The following is a 23297-nucleotide window of genomic DNA, read 5'->3' as shown; positions in this document are numbered from 1 at the left end:
TTTCTCATCTACTTATTTCAGCTGGAATTCCTCTCTGTCGGCGCTCTCTCCTTCATCAACGATCTTGGACCCAAAGGCTTGTAAGCAAACTTCTTTAGAGTCTGTGAGACACGAGTAAAAGTCAGGAAAAGTGTGATTAAAGTCATGCTAGAAAACTTTTTTAGGTTTAGGAATCAGGCTTGTAACCGGTGGGTCACTGGTTCAAATCCCAGGACTGACAGGGCAAGGACTGAAGTGACTATAGTTTTTTGTTTTTTTTCAACAATATTTTTTATTGAAGTTTCAAGTGCATATCAAACTTTATGTCGAATATACAAACATTTTCATTTATATCCCCTCGAACATACATTCATTCACACAGACAAAGAAAATGAGTAAATAAAATTGACAGTGACAACAAACATCAAACTAATGCAAAATAAGTACTAAAATGAAATAAATAAGACTAAAGTGGAGCAAAAAATAAAATGAAATAAAATAAAAATAAAATAAAAGGCAGGATAATTTCATAACCTGTTGTTCAGTCAGTGTTATCCGTTTCATTGGTCAAGAATGACATAAATGATTCCCAAATCCAAGCAAACTCCTCCTGTTGACCTTTAACAATGTATGTCAATCTCTCCAGTCCAAGATAAGTCATCAACTCCTTCTTCCATATTGCCATTGATGGTGGTTCTACATTTTTCCAATATAGTGCAATCACTCTCCTTGCATGGAGAAGTCCAAAGACGATCATTTTTGATTTCCTCGTTGTTCTGATGGAGTCCTTGGGGTATATTCCGAGTATACAGACTGTTGATGTCAATGGAATATAACACTTAACCATCCGTGACAAACATTTAACAACATTTTGAAGTGACAATAGTTGGTTGTGGGCAGTGGTTTTTTAGGTGGAGATAGCAGATCAACAATAAATGCCACATAGAAGTGGTGAAAGCTGGAGATCTGAAGATTCATTTGAGATGCAACTCAACACTGTGTGTTAAGTTGTTCTGGTCAAAAGTCTCTAATAAAATACTTTATTAGAAACGTTAATGTTTGGCTTTCTGAAGTTCGTTTCCTGCTCAACTGTGTCCCTAGGTTGTTGCAGCAATTTCTGGGTTGATACCATTTGTTGCACACAATTGGTGCTGAAATAGGCATTTTTTGTCAAATTAAGAATGGATATAAATGGTCAAAACGCCCTCCAGAATATTACATTTTGCTGTTGTTTAGTTTCCAAAACTTTTTGGAGATTTCTGTATTTTGGGTGGTTGGACGACGGGCATTTTTGTTCTCTAAAATGCTGAGAACTCCCTTACTGTCAATGTAGTTAGAAAAGTTCTCAGATTGTCTAGTTTCATGATTTTTTTATTTTTTTTATTTAACCTTTATTTAACCAGGGAATATCCCATTGAGATTAAGAACCTCTTTTTCAAGGGAGCCCTGGCCAAGAGGCAGCAAACACAGAACACAGTTACATATTTACAGAACATACAGACCTTAAACACGTCATGAGAAACAAGTGCATGTTATGGAATTGGCCTCAATAACTCTTAGTTTGGATTTAAAAGTGCTCAAAGAAACAAATTCAGTTAATTTCCATTCTTTCTGGTGCATATTCCAGCATAAGGTGCAGAGTAAACAAATGCCCTTTTACCCAACTCTGTACGAGCAAAAAGGGACAGAAAGCAACAATTGATCTTGTGAAGGAAGAGAATAAGATCCTGCATTTCTCACAGTAATTAAGGTGCAAATGTACGAAGGCAGCAGTCCCAATATTGCCTTATAAATGAAAGTATACCAATGACTAGCCCTTCAAGTGGCCAGAGCAGGCCGAGAGTATAATTCACAATGGTGAGTGGACATCTTACAGTTAGTAATGAAGCTCAAAGAAGCTGATAAACAGTATCAATCATTCTAAGACATCTAGCAGCAGCATTCATGTAAAAAAAAGATCTCCGTAATCCAACACAGATAAAAACGTTGCAGTGACAAGACGTTTTTTTACATTAAAAGAAAAACACAACTTATTTCGAAAATAAAAACCCAATTTTAACGTCAGCTTCTTCACAAGATTTTCTATGTGTGGCTTGAGGGTGAGTGAATCATCAATTAAGACTCCTAAGTATTTATACATATGAACCAACTCTATTTCGCTGCCCTCAAGAGTGGACACTGGGGGAACCATTTGAGGCAATTTTTTACTGTTAGAAAATATCATAAGCTTTGTTTTATTGGCATTGAGAACCAGTTTCAAGTGAATTAATGAGTTTTGTACAGCTACAAAAGCTTTCTGCAAAGATTCAATAGCCTGAACAAGAGTTGATCCAAAGCAGTAAATAACAGTGTCGTCAGCATAGAAATGCACATTTGCATCGGGCACATTTAGACCCAAGTCATTGATATAAATGATAAATAAGAGGGGCTGATAAACAGTATCAATCATTCTAAGACATTTAGCAGCAGCATTCATGTACAAAAGATCTCCGTAATCCAACACGGATAAAAACTTTGCAGTGACAAGATGTTTTTTTTTACATTAAAAGAAAAACACAACTTATTTCGGAAAATAAAAACCCAATTTTAACCTCAGCTTCTTGATATCTGTATCTTCTCTAGAGCCTCTGAAAGAATAAAAAGGCAAAATAAAATCAGATGTACCACCGGCAGCTCAGTCAAATGCTAACAAATGTGTCAACTTGTCTCAGGGAGGGACCGATCTTCAAGAGGTCGGGGGGCCACCGGATCCAAGGCCTGAACTGCATCGGCCATCATCAGTTCTGTTTCCGCTGGTCGCGGCGCTGGCTGGTGGTCAAAGACTCCTTCCTGATGTACATGAGCCGAGACAGCGGCTACATTAACTTCGTGCTGCTGTTTGACCCCGAGTTCAAAGTGAAAGTGGGCCGCGCATACACAGACACCAAATACGGAGTCTGCATCGAGAACTTCACCCGGTAGGTCAGCTGTGTGTTTGCCTGCAGCGTACTGCACATATTTCTATCTCTGTTGTGTTTGTGATACATGCATGGCCTGTTGATTTCTCTTCAGGAGTCTGGTCATTAAATGCAGCAGCTACAGACAGGCTCACTGGTGGAGTCATGAAATCAACCGCCTGGCAGAAAGCTGTGACTTTCTCAAAGTTCAGCGCTTTGATGGGTTTGCTCCGCCGCGGGAGAACACGCTCACTAAATGGTCAGATTCTGCATGAGATTGTAACCATTTTTCGCACATTTAATCTAGGGGTGGGCAATATGGCCCTAAAAGAATATCACGATTTTTCAGGCTATTTTTGCGATAACGATATTCTTGACAATATTACCAAATACTTAAAAATATATAGAAAATATGATTTTTTTTTTATCTGTATGAATAAATAAAAATCTAAAATGTAGTGTGAAGTGCAAATCTCAACAGCTGCCAAATACAAAAAAAAGTTACACTTGACTCTTGAGTATGAGAAAATAATGAAAATAACCATTTAGGGGTTCCGGGGGGAAAATTTAATGACATTTTGTAAAGGAGAATAAAGGTTCTTGTATGTTTTATTTAAGGCATCTTATTTTGACGGTCTTCTTGTAAGTTCTGTGGTGGATTCTGTTAACACACTGGGCTCTTATTTTGAAAGCTGCATGTGTTTAGCGACAGAGAGTAAGTAGCTTTTTGTGATTAAAACAACTTTAATTGTTAGCTAATGTTAGCTTGTGGCTTGTGTTTGGAGGGCAGCTCGGTATAGTCAGTTGTATAATTGTCAACCTTATGCCACTACATCAAGAAGTAGTAAGGTTGCCAATATCATGATATGGATTTTTATTTAACCATAAAAAAAAGATTCCGATATTATCGTGAACGATACGATATGGCACACCCCTAATTTAATCCTCTTCTGCTAAACTTTCTGACTGATGTTTGAAGGTACGTGAATGGAAGTGGATACATGGCGGACCTGGCTGACGCTCTCGAACAAGCAAAGGAGGAAATCTTCATTACAGATTGGTGGTAAGTGTGGATTCAGGGATGAAGAGTCTTCATTTTAACAAGTGTACCATTTAGATATTTTAGCTACACATGAAGTGTATATGTTATGAATAATGTAAGTGTCTTTTCTGTCAGGCTCAGCCCTGAAGTATTCCTGAAGAGACCAGCCACTGATGACTACTGGCGCCTGGATCAGATCCTCAAACGCAAAGCAGTAGGGATTCACTCTTTCTCCTTTTCTCAGTTTTTTAAACCTCTGAACCCCAAGCTGTTTCAGTTTGTTTTCCTCATAAATAAATAAAGGAAAAGTGTGTAAACTTGTCATGTGACCGTTCGTCTCAGCAGAATCTATCATGGCTTCACAGTGTCACTGAAAAGCAGAATTTAATGTTTTAGGACCTAGTTAGTGCAAACAGTTTATTTTTGGTGACATTTTTAATGAGACATGTCAAATAAAATTTGATTTTGACATAAATATCACAATTTTAAGCTTTGTTTTGATTACTTTTGGAACCTATCATCCGTTCCATAACTGTGGGAAAGTTCGAATCCTGACGATAACACCGTTTTTTACAGTTTCTTTCTATGTTAAACTGTGTATTTTTGGCAATCTTTTAAAGAAACATACATTCGAGGGTTACTGAAGCAGGATCTGGTTCATGCAAATGGTTTTTTTTTGGCAACGTATTATGTGAGACATGTAGAATAAAGTGAGTTTGACAGAAATTACACAATTTTTACCTTCTTTTTGGTTATTTTTTTCTAACAGAAACTTCCATAACCTATGATCCGTTCAAGGACTGTTAGAAATTTCAAATTCCAACAATAATGCCTGTTTTTTTTTACAGTTTCTTTCTACAATAAACATTGCATCATGGCAATCTTTTAAAGAAAAACAAGTTTCAATCCTGGGGATCGGAGGGTTCAAAGAGAGAGAAACATCACTTAAGAATTCAAGTTATTTATTTGAAGACTCCATCACAATGCCTTCATCATTTTTTCCTTCAGGAACAAGGAGTGAAAGTGTGCGTCCTGCTGTACAAAGAGGTGGAGCTGGCCCTCGGCATCAACAGTGAGCACAGCAAGAGGACTCTAATGAACATGCACCCCAACATCAAGGTCTGTCACACCTCCAGAACATTTAAGATAAGATAAGATAAGATCTACTTTATTCATCCCAGCAGAGAAATGTAGGTGTTCCAGCAGCCAACATACACACAACACAACACAACACATCTACAGAACATAACAAGAGCCCACAATACATAGCCTAGTATATAGTCAGGCGGCTTAGGACCAGATTTAAGAATAAAGGGGACACGCCAGACAAAAGCACCAAATTTTTTCCACATGCTCTCTATCACCATAGGTTTAAATTTTTGGTAGGAACCACTTCATCAAGATTGTGGATCGGAGATGGCACCCATATAAAGTCTATGAGAACCAATATATCTTCCAATCCACTTAAAAGGTCAATCTTGGTGTCAAAATATGCATTTTCTGGGTAAAGGAATCATTTAAAGCTACTGAGAATATCACTAGAGATCTGACATGAGATTAAAGCGTTCCCTTGATTTTTTTTTTGAGCAGTGTACATTGCAGCTAATCCGCACTCTCCCGTGAACATAGATTCATTTTCAGCTCAGGATTCCTTGCTGCAGCACTTGAAGACCTACCAGTCTGGGTGAAAATGAACATATCTATTTGATCAAATAAATATCTAGTGATATTCTCAATAGCTTTAAATGATTCCTTGACACAGAAAGTGTATATTTTGACACCAAGATTGACCTTCTAATTGGCTTGGAAGATATAATATTTCTCATAGACTTCATATGGCTGCCATCTCCGATCCACAATCTTGATGAAGTGGCTCCTACCAAAAATTGAAACCTATGGTGATAGAGAGCATGTGGAAAAAATTTGGTGCTTTTGTCCGACGTGTCCCCTTTATTTGGCTAAGCCGCCTGGCTAATAGGAGAAGTGGAATGGATGGATGGTCCATGTGCATAAGTAGCTGTTACTCATAGATAACAGTTACAGCAAGTGTGCAAATATACAGGTGTGTAAATAAACAAACAGGTGTGCAAATATACAGATGTCCGCCTTTAAAAGGAATCTTAAAACCCATTTTTATTCACTGGCTTTTAACTCAACATGAGCCTTTGCTCTGTTTTTTTTTGTTTTTATTTGTTCTTTGTGGCTTTTTAAAATTAAGATTCATTTTAAAATTGAGATTCATTTTAAAACCCACTTTTATTTACTGTTTTTTGTTTTACCCAGCATGAGACTCGCTTTGTTTTAGTTGTTTTTGCTTGTTCTTTGTTTTTATTGTTTTTATTGTTGGTCTGTCCTGCCATGTACAGCACTTTGTATCAGCTAACGCTGTCTTAAAAGGCTCTATAAATAAAGTTGATTTGATTTGATACATGTGCAAAAATACAGTTTGGTACATACAGTATAAGCAGCTAAGCTAAAGTTTAAATAAATATTAAAAATATATTCTTCTGTCCTTACTAAAAGGGGAGTCGTTATAAAGTGCAATTGCAGTAGGTAAAACATATTCTTAAATCAGTCAACAGAGGCCTCATCTCACGATTTACCGCCAAATTCAACCCCTTCTGCCCAACAGGTGATGAGACACCCTGACCACGTGTCGTCGGTGGTGTTCCTGTGGGCTCACCACGAGAAGATGGTGGCCATTGACCAAACAGTGGCCTTTGTCGGGGGGATTGACTTGGCGTTTGGGAGGTGGGATGACAGCCAGTACCGGCTCACTGACCTGGGTCTGACAGCTGACAGTGAAACTGAGGAGGAACCCAAAGGAGATGCAGTAGTAAGGAACTGTCACTGATAAAGCATGAATGTACACTACTGGTCAAAGGTTTTAGAACACACCAACTTTTGCAGAATTTAATTGAAAATGATGCAGTTTAATGTCTCAGTGTACTCTGAAATGAATGCACATTTGCAACATTTAAAATTCTTTATTGAGCATGATAGTGTTTTGAAAGTAAAAAAAAGATTAAAAATCACATTTTATGTTGGACTTAAGGACTAAAAAAAGACACAAAATGACCAAAAAAAGACACCAAAAGACACAAAATGACTAAAAAAAGACACCAAAAGACACAAAATGACTAAAAAAAGACACAAAATGACCAAAAAAAACACCAAATGATTAAAAAAAGACACCAAAAGACACAAAATTACTAAAACAAGACACAAAATGACCACAAAAAGACACCAAAAGACACAAAATTACTAAAACAAGACACAAAATGACCAAAAAAAGACACCAAAAGACACAAAATGACTAAAAAAAAGACACAAAATGGCCAAAAAAGACACCAAAAGACACAAAATGACTAAAAAAAAGACACAAAATGACCAAAAAAGACACAAAATGACTTACAAAGACATGAAAAGAATTCAAAAATGGACAAGACTCCATAGAGTTAAGTTGTTAACCCATTTCTTGTTCCCTGAAAAAGGCCTACTTGTATAATTCTGAAATGTACATTATTTTTCAGTTTTGGTTAACCTTACCTTTTTTTATTTACCTCTGGCAGTTCACCACTTACCTCTGTACCCTTTCAAGCTGTTCATTTGACTTGAACTGCTTGAATTTAAGTAAAAAACTGGAAAAATTGGGGTGTTCTAAAACTTTTGACCGGTAGTGTATATATATATATACATTAGTTCAGTATGTCACACTTCCTGCAGACACTAACAGAAGCCTCTGTTTATTAGGATAATGGTGTGGCTGATGGTCCAAAAGCATCTGAAGCAGATAAGCAGGAGGAGCAGGACCCTGATAACCTGACCGGCAACACTAAACTCTGGCTTGGCAAAGACTACAGCAACTTTATCAGGAAAGATTGGGTCCAGCTGGACAAACCCTTTGAAGGTATAATATCTGAATCTCCTTCTGTATCACACACACATTGAGAGGCTCTGACAGCAGCGAGCTGAAAGGATTGCTCTTTACATTTGCTCAGATAACATCGACCGCTCTGAAGTTCCCCGCATGCCGTGGCGTGATTTGCATGCGGGAGTTCACGGCGGAGCTGCCAGGGACGTGGCCCGCCACTTCATCCAGCGCTGGAACTTCACCAAGGTCAGAATCAAAGCAAAGTTCGGTCTCTTTGAAGTTACGTAGGTTTTGTTGTCATAGTTTTTCATCATAATATCCATACATCATGCCTAATATCATTATCATTAAAGAGAGTGCAACGTTTAGTCGAATAATTGTTTAGGAGTGTTGGAGTGCATGAACCAAGGTTATAATAGTTTTGGATTTTTCTTTAGTTTTAGTTTTAATTTCGTTGTGAATTTTTGTTTTCAAATTCAGTTAGTTTTAGTTAGTTTTTAGAGTGCGTTTGCTAGTTTTAGTTCAGTTCTTATTTTTTGAAAATGCTTAGTTTTAGTTTAGTTTTTTTTTTATTTTAGTATTAGTTTTAGTTTTTTTTAATGGGCTATATGTTGGGTGCCAGATTCAAAGAGGTCATAACCTTTTTTGCCTTTCTTTCCTTTGGTTTATCCATCTTAGCCCCAATAAGGTTATTAACTCTTACAGTTCTGGGTGATTTGAATTGTGGTTCTAGTGTAGACATCCCAGTCTCAGTAAACATATTCACCATGTGTTGCATGTTCAAATAGAAACACTGAATTATGAATGGAAAAAGTTAACAAAAAAACGAAAACTAAGGACATTTTCACTATAATTTTAGTTAGTTTTAGTTAGTTTTGTAACCACAAAAAACAGTTTCAGTTACTTATCGTTTTTTTTTAAACTTTTAAAGTTTTTATTTTTATTTCAGTTAACAAAAATGTTTTTTCAATTCTAGTTTTCGTTATTTCGTTAGTTTTCGTTAACTATAATAACCTTGGCATGAACGCATTAAAAGAGGCACTCATGCTTGTGTTTTTTGGGAAATAGTAAGCTGAATGCATCATTTTGCAACTAATGAACATGAACATAATTGCGGTTAACAGTGAGAATGTGCACAACTCTGTCAATATGTTGCCTCAGAGAAAAAATCTTTGGATTTTGGACTGACAAAATCACCCTAGACTCTAGGAAAACAGGATGGACATTTGTCAACATTTGTTGACCTTTTATAGACCAAACAATTAAATGAGAAAATCATTTAAGAAAATAATTGTTTTTGTAGTAAACACCACCAACAGGAAGGTCAAAAACCTGTCTTATTAATTTGTTGTGTCTTCTCCAGCTCTTCAAAAACAAGTACAAGGACGAGTTCTACCCTTACCTTCTCCCCAAGTCTCACTGCACTGCAGATGCACTCTCCTTCACTGTGCCCGGGTCCCAGAAGGCCAAAGTGCAGGTATCTATGCACCAAAAACCAAGTCACTGATTCTATTTCTTGTTCTGTTCCCCAACAAGCCTTTCACAAGTCCTGCAGCTCTAGGGTAGAGTTTTTTGCTGAATAACACAGTTATAATGACATAAATTATTTATTTTTTATAGGGGTGGGGAGGGGGGGTGCAGTATTTCTCTTAAAAACACATTTTAAATTATTTGAATATAATGGAATTTCTATCTATCTATCTATCTATCTATCTATCTATCTATCTATCTATCTATCTATCTATCTATCTATCTATCTATCTATCTATCTATCTATCTATCTATCTATCTATCTATCTATCTATCTATCTATCTATCTATCTATCTATCTATCTATCTATCTATCTATCTATCTATCTATCTATCTATCTATTATATACAGTACAGGCCAAAAGTTTGGACACACCCGTCTCATCCAATGCGTTTTTCTTTATTTTCATGACTATTTACATTGTAGATTCTCACTGAAGGCATCAAAACTATGAATGAACACATATGGAATTATGTACTTAACAAAAAAAGTGTGAAATAACTGAAAACATGTCTTGTATTTTAGATTCCTCAAAGTAACCACCCTTTGCTTACTAGAATATAAGACATGTTTTCAGTTATTTCACACTTTTTTGTTAAGTGCATAATTCCACATGTGTTCATTAATAGTTTTGATGAATTTACAATGTCAATAGTAATGAAAATAAAGGAAACGCATTGAATGAGAAGGTGTGTCCAAACTTTTGGCCTGTACTGTATCTATATATATAATATGGTTCTCCACATGTTATACATATTGAGCTATATTTTTACTACCTCTCCTGTCCTCTCCTCTCTGCTCTGTGTAAACAGCCTGCAGCTCTGTCTGATTTTCAGTGAATATTTGTCACGGCGAGATTTTAAATGAGTCATGTAGAAAAAAGTGATTTTGACAGAATATCACAATGTTAAGCTTTGTTTTGGTCACTTTATCTAACTGAAATTTGCATAACCATATGCATATTTGCATAAATCAAGGACTGTCAGAAAGTTCAAATTTTGACAAAAAAATACCCGTTTTAACAGTTTCAGTTTGGAAGACATGAAACCTGTGATACACAGTATTTTAGGAGTTGGTGACAGTGATCTGAGGGAAATCTCTACATGATTGGAAACATGACATAAAAGAGTCCAGACATTGTGCTTTTTATTTACCCTCATACATGGAACTCACAACACTGCCAGTTATTGTGTGTCTCTTATACAAAGACTATTCCCACGTGATGTGAGTGTTCCAGATAAATCAGACTTTATTTCCACTCACCGTGGGTGGCAGTTCTGTCGGAGAACAGTGGCCAGTCGTAAAACAAGCTGAAGAGAACAGCTTCACACTCCATCCAGCCAGGAACCACAGTGTCCTGCACAGAAAATGAACTCTGTGTTCCTTACACACACAGTGACAAAGGACATGTGGGTAAAGGGATTTCTGTGTCACAGAGAGCGCTGTGAACAGTGGTGGAAGAAGTATTCAGATCCCTTACTTCAGTAAAAGTACTAATACCACACTGGTAAATTACTCCACTACAAGTAAAAGTTCTGCATCCAAATCTTACTGAAGTAAAAGTAGAAAAGTATCAGCATCAAAATCTACTTAAAGTATGAAAAGTAAAAGTACTCGGGTTATGCAGAATGGACCCACTATGATTGTTTTATATATTCTAAATATATTATTACATTATTTGTATTGATGATTTAATGTATGCGGTGTTTTAATTTTGTAAAGATAGGGCTCATTTAATTACTTAATATACTGTTAAAAGATTTAATTAAAAAAACGTCTCATCACTTTACATTGATCATATATATTATGTTATATCTCAACCTGAAAAGTAACTAAAGCTGGCAGCTAAATTCGAGAGTAAAAAGTACAATATTTGCCTAAAATGTAGTGGAGTAGAAGTAAAAAGTTACATAAAATGGAAATACTCAAGTAAAGTACAAATACCTCAAAATTGTACTTAAGTACAGTACTTGAGTAAATGTACTTAGTTACATTCCACCACTGGCTGTGAATGTACATATTTTGCATTTATGAAAGAAACCATGCTGCTAGTCATTTTAATCTAATTTTTGTGACATGTAAATACTCTAAACAAACATTTCCAAGAAGATTGGAGGCCCGTACTGGCTTTTACTCCTCAGTTTACATTGTGCAACACAGAGTCAGAGCTAGCAGGAAATCAAATGGATTTCTGTACAGCACAACAAAGAAACACTGTTGTGGCTTTTGAAGTGCAGCTCAAGTATTCAGAGTTTTCGTGCAATGGCAGATGGTGAACAAGAGTAAAGCCTGTGAGAGGAAATCTCTTCCAACATGTTTATCCTGTTCAGTAAAGCCAGAGAAAACAAATGTAGTGCCAAAAACAGGGACAGGGGACAAGTGGAAGCATCTCATTTGGTAACAGGCTTCATGGGAAATGTGGTCCAGATTATGAGAAACACCAGCATTGACAAACTATTTTCACTGTTAATTCGATGTTGTTAACCCTGTAAAACCCAAATATAGAAAAACGCAAAAACATTTTTTGATACCATTCAGATGTTGTTGTAGGAGGCATTTGAGGGTGAAAATTTTCAAAAATTTTATGTTTTAGTAAGTTTTTACAGAAATGTTGTAATATTGCAACAATTATAAAATAAGCTCTAAATAAAATGCAGGGCATATTTTCCACAATAACTACATATGTTCATGTTCTAGACACTGTAATAAACACAAACAAAAATATTCAAAGCATTTTACTTCCTTGAATCAGATGAATCCAGTCAATTAGTAAATTAAAGGGATGTTGCTCGATCAAAAAATTGAAGGTTGTGTGACTTCTTGACCTGAGGGGCGGGCCTTATATACAAAATGTTGGATCCAATCGCATTGTGAGTACAAACAATAGGACCCAATGATCATGTTAATGTGGTTGAACCCAAAAAAAAAAAAAAGTTTTTTTGGGGATAACCAAAATTGTTGTAATTCTGCAACACTGGGTCTTACAGGGTTAAATCAGGGACGTCAAACTCAAATACACAATGGGCCAAAATTTTAAACTTGAATAAAATCGCGGGCCAACATTGAACAAATAAACCTTTTAATATATACCAAACATGTTTTGCTTTAACATTAAATATGGAACCAGCAACGCTTATAAACATACAATATATAACTAAATAGTGCAGACATGCAAATCAAATTTCAAATAAAAAACACATCAATGTCATTAATTTATTAAATAAAAATTAAATAAAAATCGTAAGCCTCTTTTCTATTTGCATCATTCTGATTTAAATATCAAAATAAACTTTTTCAACAGGTTAATAAATTCTGCCTTTCTTTTCAGGAATTTTTCGGAAGGGGTAGCTGGGAGACAGCTCTAGCTTGAGGTTGCTATGACGACTGTCACAAAGGAGCGTTTCTGGGCGCCAAAACAACAGCAGGGCATTGTGGGATTTGTAGTATTAGCTGTAAACGCGCCGTATAATACCAGCGGGTCAGCTTTTATAGTACAATAATTATATAATAATTTGGTATTGCCTTGCGGGCCAAATAAAATTACACTGTGGGCCAAATTTGGCCCGCGGGCCAGAGTTTAACACCCCTGTGTTAAATGCTTCAAATCCGACTACTTTGTAAAGTAAAACTATTCTTCCTCAACATCCTATGCTGTTGTTTTGCGAGGTCAGACATTGAGCTTTTTGTAACAATAGCTCTGTGTATTTTCTTATTGTATTCTAGGCGTTGGCCTGTAACCTTAACCCTTGCTCCACACTATGCCGGAGATTTCTTATCAGGTTTTTGTTGATTCATATTTTAGGTTTCAGGGACAGTATTTCAGTGGGAACTTTCTGTTTCAGAGCAGGAGAGTACAAATAGTACAAAACTGATGGCAACAACAGGTTTCTGTTTGATGTTATAAACTGAATCTTTAAAAAGTACTTTTTGATTATTAAAAAGCTCTATAAATACTGTGAAAGTCAGTATAACAAAAACAATATATTTTTTGGACATTAACACACTTCATTAAATCATATGTTTTCTTTAAAAGATCGCAAAAAAAAAAAAATACAGTTTATCTTAGAAAGAAATTGTAAATACAGGCATTCTGTTCCTCAGCGACACTGTGAAGCCATGATTGATTCTGCTGAGACGAACAGTCACGTGACAAATATTAATTGAGAATCTGTTTACACAGAGCAGAGAGAAGAGGACAGGAGAGGTTGTGAGGAGAGGTCGGAAAATGCAAAAAGTTTATTATGTATAACATGTGGAGACCCAATTTTCACTTTTTTTAATATTCATGACAACTTGGAAAAGTGTTGTATATACAATCTTCATTTTATAACAATTTTGGGGGGAAAAAACAACAACAGAGAACTTTGGAAGTCAGCTCTGTCTCCACTGTGTTAAAGTGTTCATGTGTTAATGTGTTTGAGTCATTTTGTGTTTCCTTTTTTGGTCATTTTGTTTCTTTTTGGGCTATTTTGTGTCTTTTTGCGGTCCTTTTTTGATATTTTGTGGTCAATTTGAGTCCTTTTTTGCTTCATTTTATGTACTTTTTTGGTCATTTTGTGTCTTTTTTTGATCATTTTGTGTCATTTTGTGGTCAATTTGATACTTTTTTGGGTAATTTTTGTGTCTTTTCTGACAAATCCCAAAGTATCAAGTTCTTCCTTTCCAAGGAGTCTCTGGCTTGAAGCTGACTGTTACACACTCAGGAGGTCAGAATGGACCTTTAAAGAGGACTTAGATTAAAAATAACAATAAAATATAAAAAAAAAAGATATGAATACACAGACAGAGAGGTGTTTTAGTTGTTGTCTGCTTCATTATTTGTCCAAAATTCGTCGTATCAGCTGAGTTTGTATGATCTGAACTGTGAGCTTGTGTTCAGTGAGACAACATGCATGTTGAATTGGGGGTCGCGACTCAAAAAGGTTGAGAACTACTGCACTAGAGGATCTGTCTCATGGGGTAATGTTTCTTTTGTTTCCCCAGGTGTTGCGCTCTGCCGACCGTTGGTCAACTGGAACCTGTGAGAACTCGATCCTCAACGCCTACGTCCACACCATCGAGAACAGCGAGCACTTCATCTACATCGAGGTAACGCAGTCAGAGAAATATGGGAGGCTCCTAACAGTTTCAGGGGAGGCTCAGTGAAGGGAGGTAAAAAATGATTATTACATGAGTTATCAAAAAAAAGATCACATAGATTTCCCTAAATGTGTGGGACCCGGTGAAGGAGATGGGTCAGAGATACAGTTTGGAGAAATGTGACTGTTTTTCTTCGAACTAAATATCAAATAAAAGCCTTAGTGCAGACCTTTTTGTTAATTTGGTGTAGTCTGAGAGATTGAATAACATAAACCTAATCCCAGGGTGTGTGAGTGAAACTAAATAAGTAAACTAAAGGTCAGGTGAGGTGGTTTTGTTAGCTTTTTAAAGTATAATTTGAACAAAAATTAGAACATGGTGTGTTTTATTTTTGAAAAGGAAAATAATAATAATAATAATAATAATGTAGACATTCAGTCATACCCATACATATATACTACTAGATTTGCATACATATGGAAAAATATTTAAACAAAAGAAGGGCGTTTTGCAGAAATCTACACTTTACATTTCTGCCATATCTTCTCAAATGTTTTTACTTGAAGCTTCAGGGAGAACACAATAAGAATAAATAAAAACAAATAACCATTTGTCTTTTTGTTTGCATCTCCATAACATATATCAAAATTGTGACAGGAAACATTGTCAGAACAAGTTAAATGCAATACAGGACAAACTATTAATGGGTTAGAATTGTTAAATGGGTTTAATCTTAGATTCTAGAAGATTTAAAGTTTTTGTTACAAGGGTGTCACCATGGGTTCTTATGGGTTAAAAAAAAAAAAAAAGCTTTTCTATTAAAATAAAAAAAATAAAGTTTATGTATATGTAGATTCAGCTCCCTTTATTTCAGCACGTGCTTCTATTTACTCACATATTATTCGACTCATTAGTCTAACATGTCACTGAAAGATTCTTCAGCTAATCATGAGGTCTCACCAGTCTGAATATAATCACGGCTGGGCCGCCCTCCCTGCCAGCTACCTGCCTGTTTCAGGCCTCGCCTCATACCGAGCCACCATCTGCCTTCTCTCTGCCCTCAGAACCAGTTCTTCATCAGCTGTGCCGACGGGAAGAGTGTCCATAATGGGATCGGGGACGCAATCGTGAATCGGATCTTGCGAGCACACAGGTCTGGTTGGACTGTACTAGAACCAGATTACTGTGGCTTTTCATTAATCATGTACACACACATTGTTGGAGTTATAAACCAGTCTTGCATGAAGCTCAAAGTAGATTAAAACTTTGCAGAACAAAGTGTGTACAAGAGAAAAGATGGCTCATAGTCACAGCTGGTCCAAAAATAATTTACCATTGGCTTTAAGAACATAATAGTTAGTCTATTTTTTTTTTGTTTAATTAATTTAATTTTTATAATTTTTAATTTAATTTATTTTTATTTTATTTTATTATTTATGTGTATATCTATATGTATGTATTTTACCTTTATATTTATTTCACTTAATTTTATTTATTTATATTATTTTTATTTTATTTTATTATTTATGTGTATATCTATATGTATGTATTTTACCTTTATATTTATTTCACTTAATTTTATTTTTTTATATTATTTTTATTTTATTTTTATTTTATTGTATTTTATTTTATTTTATGTGTGTATATCTATATGTATGTATTTTATCTTTATATTTATTTCACTTAATTTTATTTATATGTTTATTAAAATACAAAAACAACCACAGCACAAGAAGACTTTTTTAAAAGTTTTTTTTAAAAGAAATTTAAGCATTAAGACGGATGAGAACATATGAATATAAATATGAGTGAATGTCAATGCTCATGTTGACATTGTGTCTCGCTGCAGAGAGCAGAAGAAGTACAGAGTGTTTGTGGTGGTTCCTTTGCTTCCCGGATTTGAAGGCGACATCAGTGCTGGAGGTGGAAATGCCATCCAAGCAATTCTGCACTACACTTTCAGGTGAGCCTCTTCCTCCTGTTATTAATCTGCACTCAGCCCAAGGACAAGAACAAGCATTATAAGGACATGAGGGAAACACAACGACTGAGCTTTTATCTGGTTCTGATTCATGTTTTAATGTAGAATTGTAGTTCATATAGATTTTCCACAGGCTTTGCATCCTTGAGACCATTTCATAGACTGTTTTATTCTATTTGTTTAATTAACATAGCCAATATTATCCTGCTAGGCTTATATATTTATGTAACGAGTGCAAAGGTTCAGGGTTTGCTCAAATTAAAGTGGATCAGATCATGAAAACATTATAGGTTACAAGGACCGTCCTTGAATGGATCATAGGTTACGAAGGTTTCTGTTCGAAAAAGTAACCAAAATTAATCTTTAAATTTTGATATTTATGTGAAAATCTTTTTTTTTTCTAAATTTCTCCTTTATAATGACTAGATCCTGTTAAAAACATTAAATTCTGCTCTTCAGCGACACTGTGAAGCCATTATTGATTCTGCTGAGACGTGACAAATGTTCACTGAAAATCATTTTACACAGAGCAGAGAGGAGAGGACAGGAGAGGTTTTAAATGCAAATAGATCAATAGAAAATGTATAACATGTGGAGACCCAACTTATTTTTCAATATTCATGACACTTGAAGAAGTGTTATATATATAAATTCCATTTTACTTCAAATTAAAAAAAAATAATTTATCAGAGAAATTGGACTTTATTTAAATGTCATTATGGATTTATTATTTAATATGTAATTTACTGATTTATGTCATTATCACTGGTATTCTGCAAAAATACATTTTTGAGTTGTTCCCACTTCTAGCCATGATTGTGCTTATTCCATAGAGCTGCAGGACTTATATCACAGTGAAATACAAGGTCACAAGGAGTATAACATATGAAAAAAAGAGCAAAGTGAGGGTTAATTATAATATAAGTGATAATGCATCACAAGCCTCATCAGCCTGTTGTTGGCAGTTATAAAGGTCTCACTCACTCGTTTACTATGAATATGTCACAAAGTCTGTTTATGAAGATAATTGTTTTATTGTTGTCCTATGTTGTGTTATAGTCCATAGAGACTTTTAAAAAAGGACTAAAAACATTCCTTTTTAGCAAAACCTTTGGTTCCTCCCATCTCGATGGTTTTTAGATTATGTATGTATGTTTTCTGTTTTTAGCTGTTTTTTTTCCTTTTTTATCCTTTTTATAATTAGACTGTTATGCTTTTAACCTGTAGCACTTTGAGATGTCCTTTAATGTAAAGTGCATTACAAATAAAATGTATTATTATTTATTTTATTATTATATTTTGATTTTTATCCTCCTAGGACCATGTGCCGAGGCGAGCACTCCATCCTGACGAGACTTAGTGAAGGTGAGTTTTCTGTCACTTATCTGCTCTAAAAAAAAATTCACCTGACATCACGAAATCCCACTGGTTTCCTCTCTGACATGTTTCTCTCTTTCTCTTTGTGTCGTTCCTTTAAACTGAAGCTACTGGTACTAGGTATCTGCCCACCTGTCTCTTCTATTTTCATCCTTCTTCTTTTTCACATCCATTTTGAGAGTCTGAGTTCCTTTATAAATCTTCACTGTGTTTTTGCCTCTTGTCGATCATGTGATTCTGGTATTTTTGCCTCCCTAGTTGAGGATCTGTGGACGGAGTACATCTCGCTCTGCGGCCTGAGAACACATTCCCAGCTCTCCCAGTCGCTCGTCACAGAGCTCATCTACGTTCACAGCAAGACTCTCATTGCTGACGACCGCTGCTACATCATCGGTGAGTCATCAACCAACAAATGATTGACAGATGATCATTTTCACCTTGAGTTCAGTCCATTTCTTTTTTCTTTTTTTCCTCATACTGTATGTATACAAACACACAACGTCAGTCCTCAGGAAAAAAAAAATTCAGTCCACAATCTTCACATTAACTTGTCACATATTGGTTTGATATCTCCACACCAAGGTTATAATAGTTTTGGATTTTTCATTAGTTGTAGTTTTAATTTCGTTGTGAATTTTTGTCTTCAAATTCAGTTAGTTTTAATTAGTTTTTACAGTGAATTTTCTAGTTTTAGTTTAGTTTTTATTTTTTGAAAATGCTTCGTTTTAGTTTAGTTTTTATTAGTTTTAGTGTTAGTTTTAGTTTTTTTGTAATGGGCTATGTGTTGGGTGCCAGATTCAAAGAGGTCATAATACATTTTGCCTTTATTTCCTTTGGTTTATCATCTCAGCCCCAATAAGGTTATTAACTCTTACAGTTCCAGGTGTTTTGAATTTTGGTTGGAGTGTAGACATCCCAGTCTCAGTAAACATATTTACCATGTGTTGCATGTTCAAATAGAAACACTGAATTATGAATGAAAAAAGTTGACAAAAACGAAAACTAAGGACATTTTCACTATTATTTCAGTTAGTTTTAGTTAGTTTTGTAACCACACAATACAGTTTCAGTTAGTTATCGTTTTTTTAAAAACTCTTGTTTTTATTTTTATTTCAGTTAACGAAAATGTTTTTTCAAATCTAGTTTTCGTTATTTCGATAGTTTTCGTTAATTATAATAACCTTGTTCCACACATCTAGATGATTCTATTCTCACTACTTGTGTGTATTGCTACTTTAATCAGTGTGCAGCTTTTCCACTTAACCTTCTTGCATGAGCTCATCACACACATTGTCAAGAACTCAGCTATAAACAGTTGAACCATGGGAGCTTATGTTTCTAAGGGGGCATTCACACCTGAGCTGTTTGGTACGCTTGCAACAGTTCCGATGCGTTTTTTTCTGATAGTCCGTTTGCTAAAAAATGGGGGTCTCAGAAAACCAAAACACAGAGCATTCTGGGTGAATTCTGGGATTCAGTCACACAGCAGATCAATGCTGCTTAAAAGCGGAAAAAAAACCTCAACAATACATTAAAGTCACAGCGTGGAAGCAAACCAACCAAATAAAAATGCAACAATGTTGCAACTTCACCACTGAATCACACGTTTCCACCAGACTTTATATGTGAAAGCTACTTAACATTTGATTCAGGAGGAAAGAAGGAAAACTACATTTGTGGACTTGTACACAGTCTGCTTGCATCAGGGTTATAAATTCAATCAATTTATCCCAAATTTGATAGAATATATGTTTTTGGCTTCGCAAAGAATAGGTTCATTTTTCCATTTTAAATATTTCCAAAATTATTCAGGACCAATCTTTTAGCCACTTCTTGTGATTTTTTTAATTTTTTATTTGTTGCCAAAAAGTCCTGCAGCAACTTTGTATCCCTCTTCTTCTTTTTAACCCATTGAAGCCTGGAAAGCGGATACGTCGTTTTGTAGTATTTGTATAAGCTCTCAAATACTTTTTGAATGTCATTTCTATCTGCTACAGAGGCTGAAAAATCTATTATTTAGTAGAAGCGTCGAAACTTCTGTTGAATTTCCAGAAAAACTTCAGGTTTTAGGGGCTTATTTTAAAATCGCCCAGAGGTTTTACAGGAAGTTTTAGGCGTCAATGGGTTAAATGCTACACCAATGTAAATTCAGTTTGGGACAGTCCCAGAATTTATGTATTTTTAGGGAGTTTACCACTTCTGAACAACAAATATACAGATGACCAAACAAGAGGAAACCCAGCAGCCCTCATTCTGCAGAATACTGCCAATATGCAAAGTGATTTAATTCTGATAGTTGCCTCAGGTGTTAAATACTGGTTTGACAAGTGATTCAACAGACAGACACTTCATGTTTCTACTTTCCACATGTGTTCCAGGATCAGCCAACATCAATGACCGCAGCATGCTGGGCAGCAGAGACAGTGAGATGGCGGTGTTTGTAGAGGATGAAGAGCGGGTCCCGTCCGTCATGGGGGGGCAGGAGTACCAGGCAGGACCTCTAACACTCGCTCTGCGCAAAGAGTGTTTCAGGTCAGCACAGAAATATGAAACTCTGTTAATGCATGACCATGAACTGTGACGACCTCTGGACGGGATACTGCTCCCCCAGTTTTTTGATTTGATTTGATTTTGATTTGATAAATCTTTATTGTCCCCGAGGGGCAATTTGTTCTGCATTCAGTAGTAAAAAATGTCACACAACAAACAAATAATCATAATAAATACAAAACACAGAACATAAAAACATTAAAGCATAAAAGCATATGGGAGACATCATGGAATATATAATTTACATTGCTTAAGAAAGACAAAGCTACTACCCTAGTTTGTTTAGGAAGCCAACAGCTGAGGGAACAAATTATTTTAAATATCTGTTTGTTTTGGCCCTCTTCCTGAAAGTAGATCTCCTTCCTAGTGGCAGGAGTCGAAACTCTGCATGTAGAGGATGTAGGAGGTTTGACAATATGGCCTTTGCCTTCCTAGTGGCTCTGACTTGATAAATATTGCCAATGTGTTCCAGGTCAAGGCCAATGATCTTTTGGCATAACATTATTTTATCAGAGGGATACTTATTACGTATTCTAATACTTTTTAAACATTTTTTAAAGTAGTTTTGTGGGGAAACTCTGTCGTCACAGCAGATACAGATAGGAGAGTTACGAAGAACGTTCAAGCAAATTTACTTTAAAAATAAACAAAAAAAAGACATTATACATTATATATACACATTAAATACCTAAAATACTTATATGGCTGCAATTGAATGTTATTATTTATATTGCAGATAGGGGTTTTTCTGAGAGTATTATGTAAGTATTTTAAAAATATATATGCATATACAAAGGATATCAACTGTATAGTATAAAGGCTATGAAAACATATATAATATAAAAATATATAGAGAAGATATTTATATAAGGTATGCTGTATGGCAAATATGTAAAAGTAGAAGGTCTGCTATTTAGTATGACTAGTGCCTATCACACAATGGGGCGGAGCTCCCCTAAAAGGGGCGGAGCTCCCCTAAAAGGCGTCCAATCGGAGACAGAGCAATGCCGCAACACTTCCTACGTAAATAATGATATTTTGAAAATGAATTCAAAAATCTTTGAGGATCGAGGATACACACCTTCATGCCATGCACAAGCCACATATGAAATCTGAGGTCAGTCTAACGGTCAGCGAGATATGCCCTAGACACACACACACACACACACACACACACAGGTGTATCACCTACCTGTCTGTCATGAAAAAAAAGTTAGTGTTGAAAATTGTGTTTTAATTGTGTTAAAGTATTAGCAACCAAATGTTAACTGACAACAACGTGAGGCAAGACCTAAAACCATTTAGTGAAGTTAACAGAATCTTTGTGTTGTTTTTATTTTACCCTCCAGTGTTCTTGTTGGAGCTTCTTCAGACCCCAGCATCAATGTTGATGATCCTATCTGCGATGAGTTCTTCTTCTTGAGGTGGAATGAACCTGCTAAACTGAATGCCACCATTTATGACAAGGTATAAGTTCAATACATGACAATGCATTTTTGTTCCTTACAGTAGTCAGGGTTTCATAGGGCGTTTTTTCTTTTGCTCTTTTTACATTTTACTCACTGTGGCCTTGTTTTTCACTGCAATATATAAGTCCTACAGCTCTATGAAATCAGCAGTATTTTTTTTTTTTTTGGCCGACCACCACCCTCCCACTTTTGGAGGCCAACTTTATTTACAGAACAAGAAAAGTTCAAACAACTTAAACAGAAAATAAGGTAAATAATAAAAAAAAAATAAAGAGTATATATTTACAACACCAGTTGTTGTTAACATTGATTTCAATAGTTAGTTAGTTAGTTAATAGGTGGGAGGAGGGTTATTGTGTGGCCATACATTGTTTATTGTTTATTGTTGTTTATTGTTAAAAAGATCCCCATTAGCTGTCACCAAAAGTGGGAGGAGCTAGTCTTCCTGGGGTCCACAAGACAAAACAAAAATCACTTAACAATTAAACATTGTAGACATTATTATATACATCATTAGAAATCATTCAGAATAAGTTATTACATTCATATCTATTACATTAATTATCACTTTCATACAGTAAATATGTTTTGTTTGCACTATTTCCCTGATATTTGCTGATAAGCAAATCAACAGACAGGCGGGCAGGCAGGCAAGATTTGGTAAATGTATATATCCTTGAGAGTAATTTAACAGAGCTGGAAATCTTTGAAAAGTCATCTAGGATAACTGTTTGATCTTGAGTGTTAAATATGTTGTTGATTTTAGGAGTAATGGTAGACTTAAGCTCTAAGTATTGGAGATATTGACTGTTACAAATGTTGAATTTCTGGATTAGTTATTATTATTATTTTACTTAAATTGAAATTTGGGCCACCAAAAATGTGCATTTGGCCTTCAAATGTAGTGGCTGGTTGGGCCAGTGCTTTAAAATATTAGCATCTATTGCTGGTTAGCAATATGAAGGATACATTTCTTTTTTTTTTGTGATTCAAGTCTTTATTTCTTTTATTCTTGGTCTATGACAGTACAACATTTGACATTGTGAGACATTTTTGTACACATTACCTGTAGCATCAGTAGCATAGTAATACAAGTGTAAACAGAAACATTTGTATAAAGGGACGTATCAATAACGGCATAGCTAGGAAGAATGCCCATACAACAGATATTATGTTATATTATATTATTGGAGACATTCGAAGGAGGGTGTTCAGTGTTCATGCCACAGGCTCCTCAGGCAGTGTAATATGAGTCCAGAGAAGGTCCCAGATTGGTGCCTTATTTTTGTTTAGGTGTTTTCCAATGTTTTTTTTTGTTATTAAACTTTTTATTTGAAGAAAAACAAAACAGCACATACATGTTGCTCTACATCTTGTAAACATGTCAAGTCTTTTCATCAAAACATAGAAAGAAAGAAATGGTTTTAAAAAATAAACAACATAATATAAATAAAATCAAAATCACATCCTTGCAAAAGC

At 35.3% G+C, this 23297-nt stretch overlaps 1 protein-coding gene across 1 annotated transcript in view; it reads left to right on the top strand.

Annotated features, from left to right (window-relative positions):
• pld2 (phospholipase D2) overlaps positions 1-23297 on the top strand; it is a 44657-nt gene that overhangs the window by 16568 nt on the left and 4792 nt on the right. Inside the window, exons 7-23 of the mRNA XM_059351482.1 lie at positions 22-80; positions 2691-2936; positions 3031-3174; positions 3895-3978; positions 4093-4171; positions 4966-5076; positions 6590-6793; positions 7711-7867; positions 7959-8077; positions 9195-9308; positions 14346-14450; positions 15506-15594; positions 16291-16404; positions 17741-17787; positions 18058-18192; positions 20178-20331; positions 21699-21816. Coding sequence (XP_059207465.1) covers positions 22-80; positions 2691-2936; positions 3031-3174; positions 3895-3978; positions 4093-4171; positions 4966-5076; positions 6590-6793; positions 7711-7867; positions 7959-8077; positions 9195-9308; positions 14346-14450; positions 15506-15594; positions 16291-16404; positions 17741-17787; positions 18058-18192; positions 20178-20331; positions 21699-21816 — 2079 coding nt within the window. The remainder of the gene's footprint in view (positions 1-21; positions 81-2690; positions 2937-3030; positions 3175-3894; positions 3979-4092; positions 4172-4965; positions 5077-6589; positions 6794-7710; positions 7868-7958; positions 8078-9194; positions 9309-14345; positions 14451-15505; positions 15595-16290; positions 16405-17740; positions 17788-18057; positions 18193-20177; positions 20332-21698; positions 21817-23297) is intronic.

This window comes from Centropristis striata, chromosome 15, assembly GCF_030273125.1.
Source record: "Centropristis striata isolate RG_2023a ecotype Rhode Island chromosome 15, C.striata_1.0, whole genome shotgun sequence".
Lineage (NCBI taxonomy): Eukaryota > Metazoa > Chordata > Actinopteri > Perciformes > Serranidae > Centropristis > Centropristis striata.
Note: the sequence above shows the minus strand (reverse complement) of the source record. Positions and strands in the feature narration are given on the sequence as shown.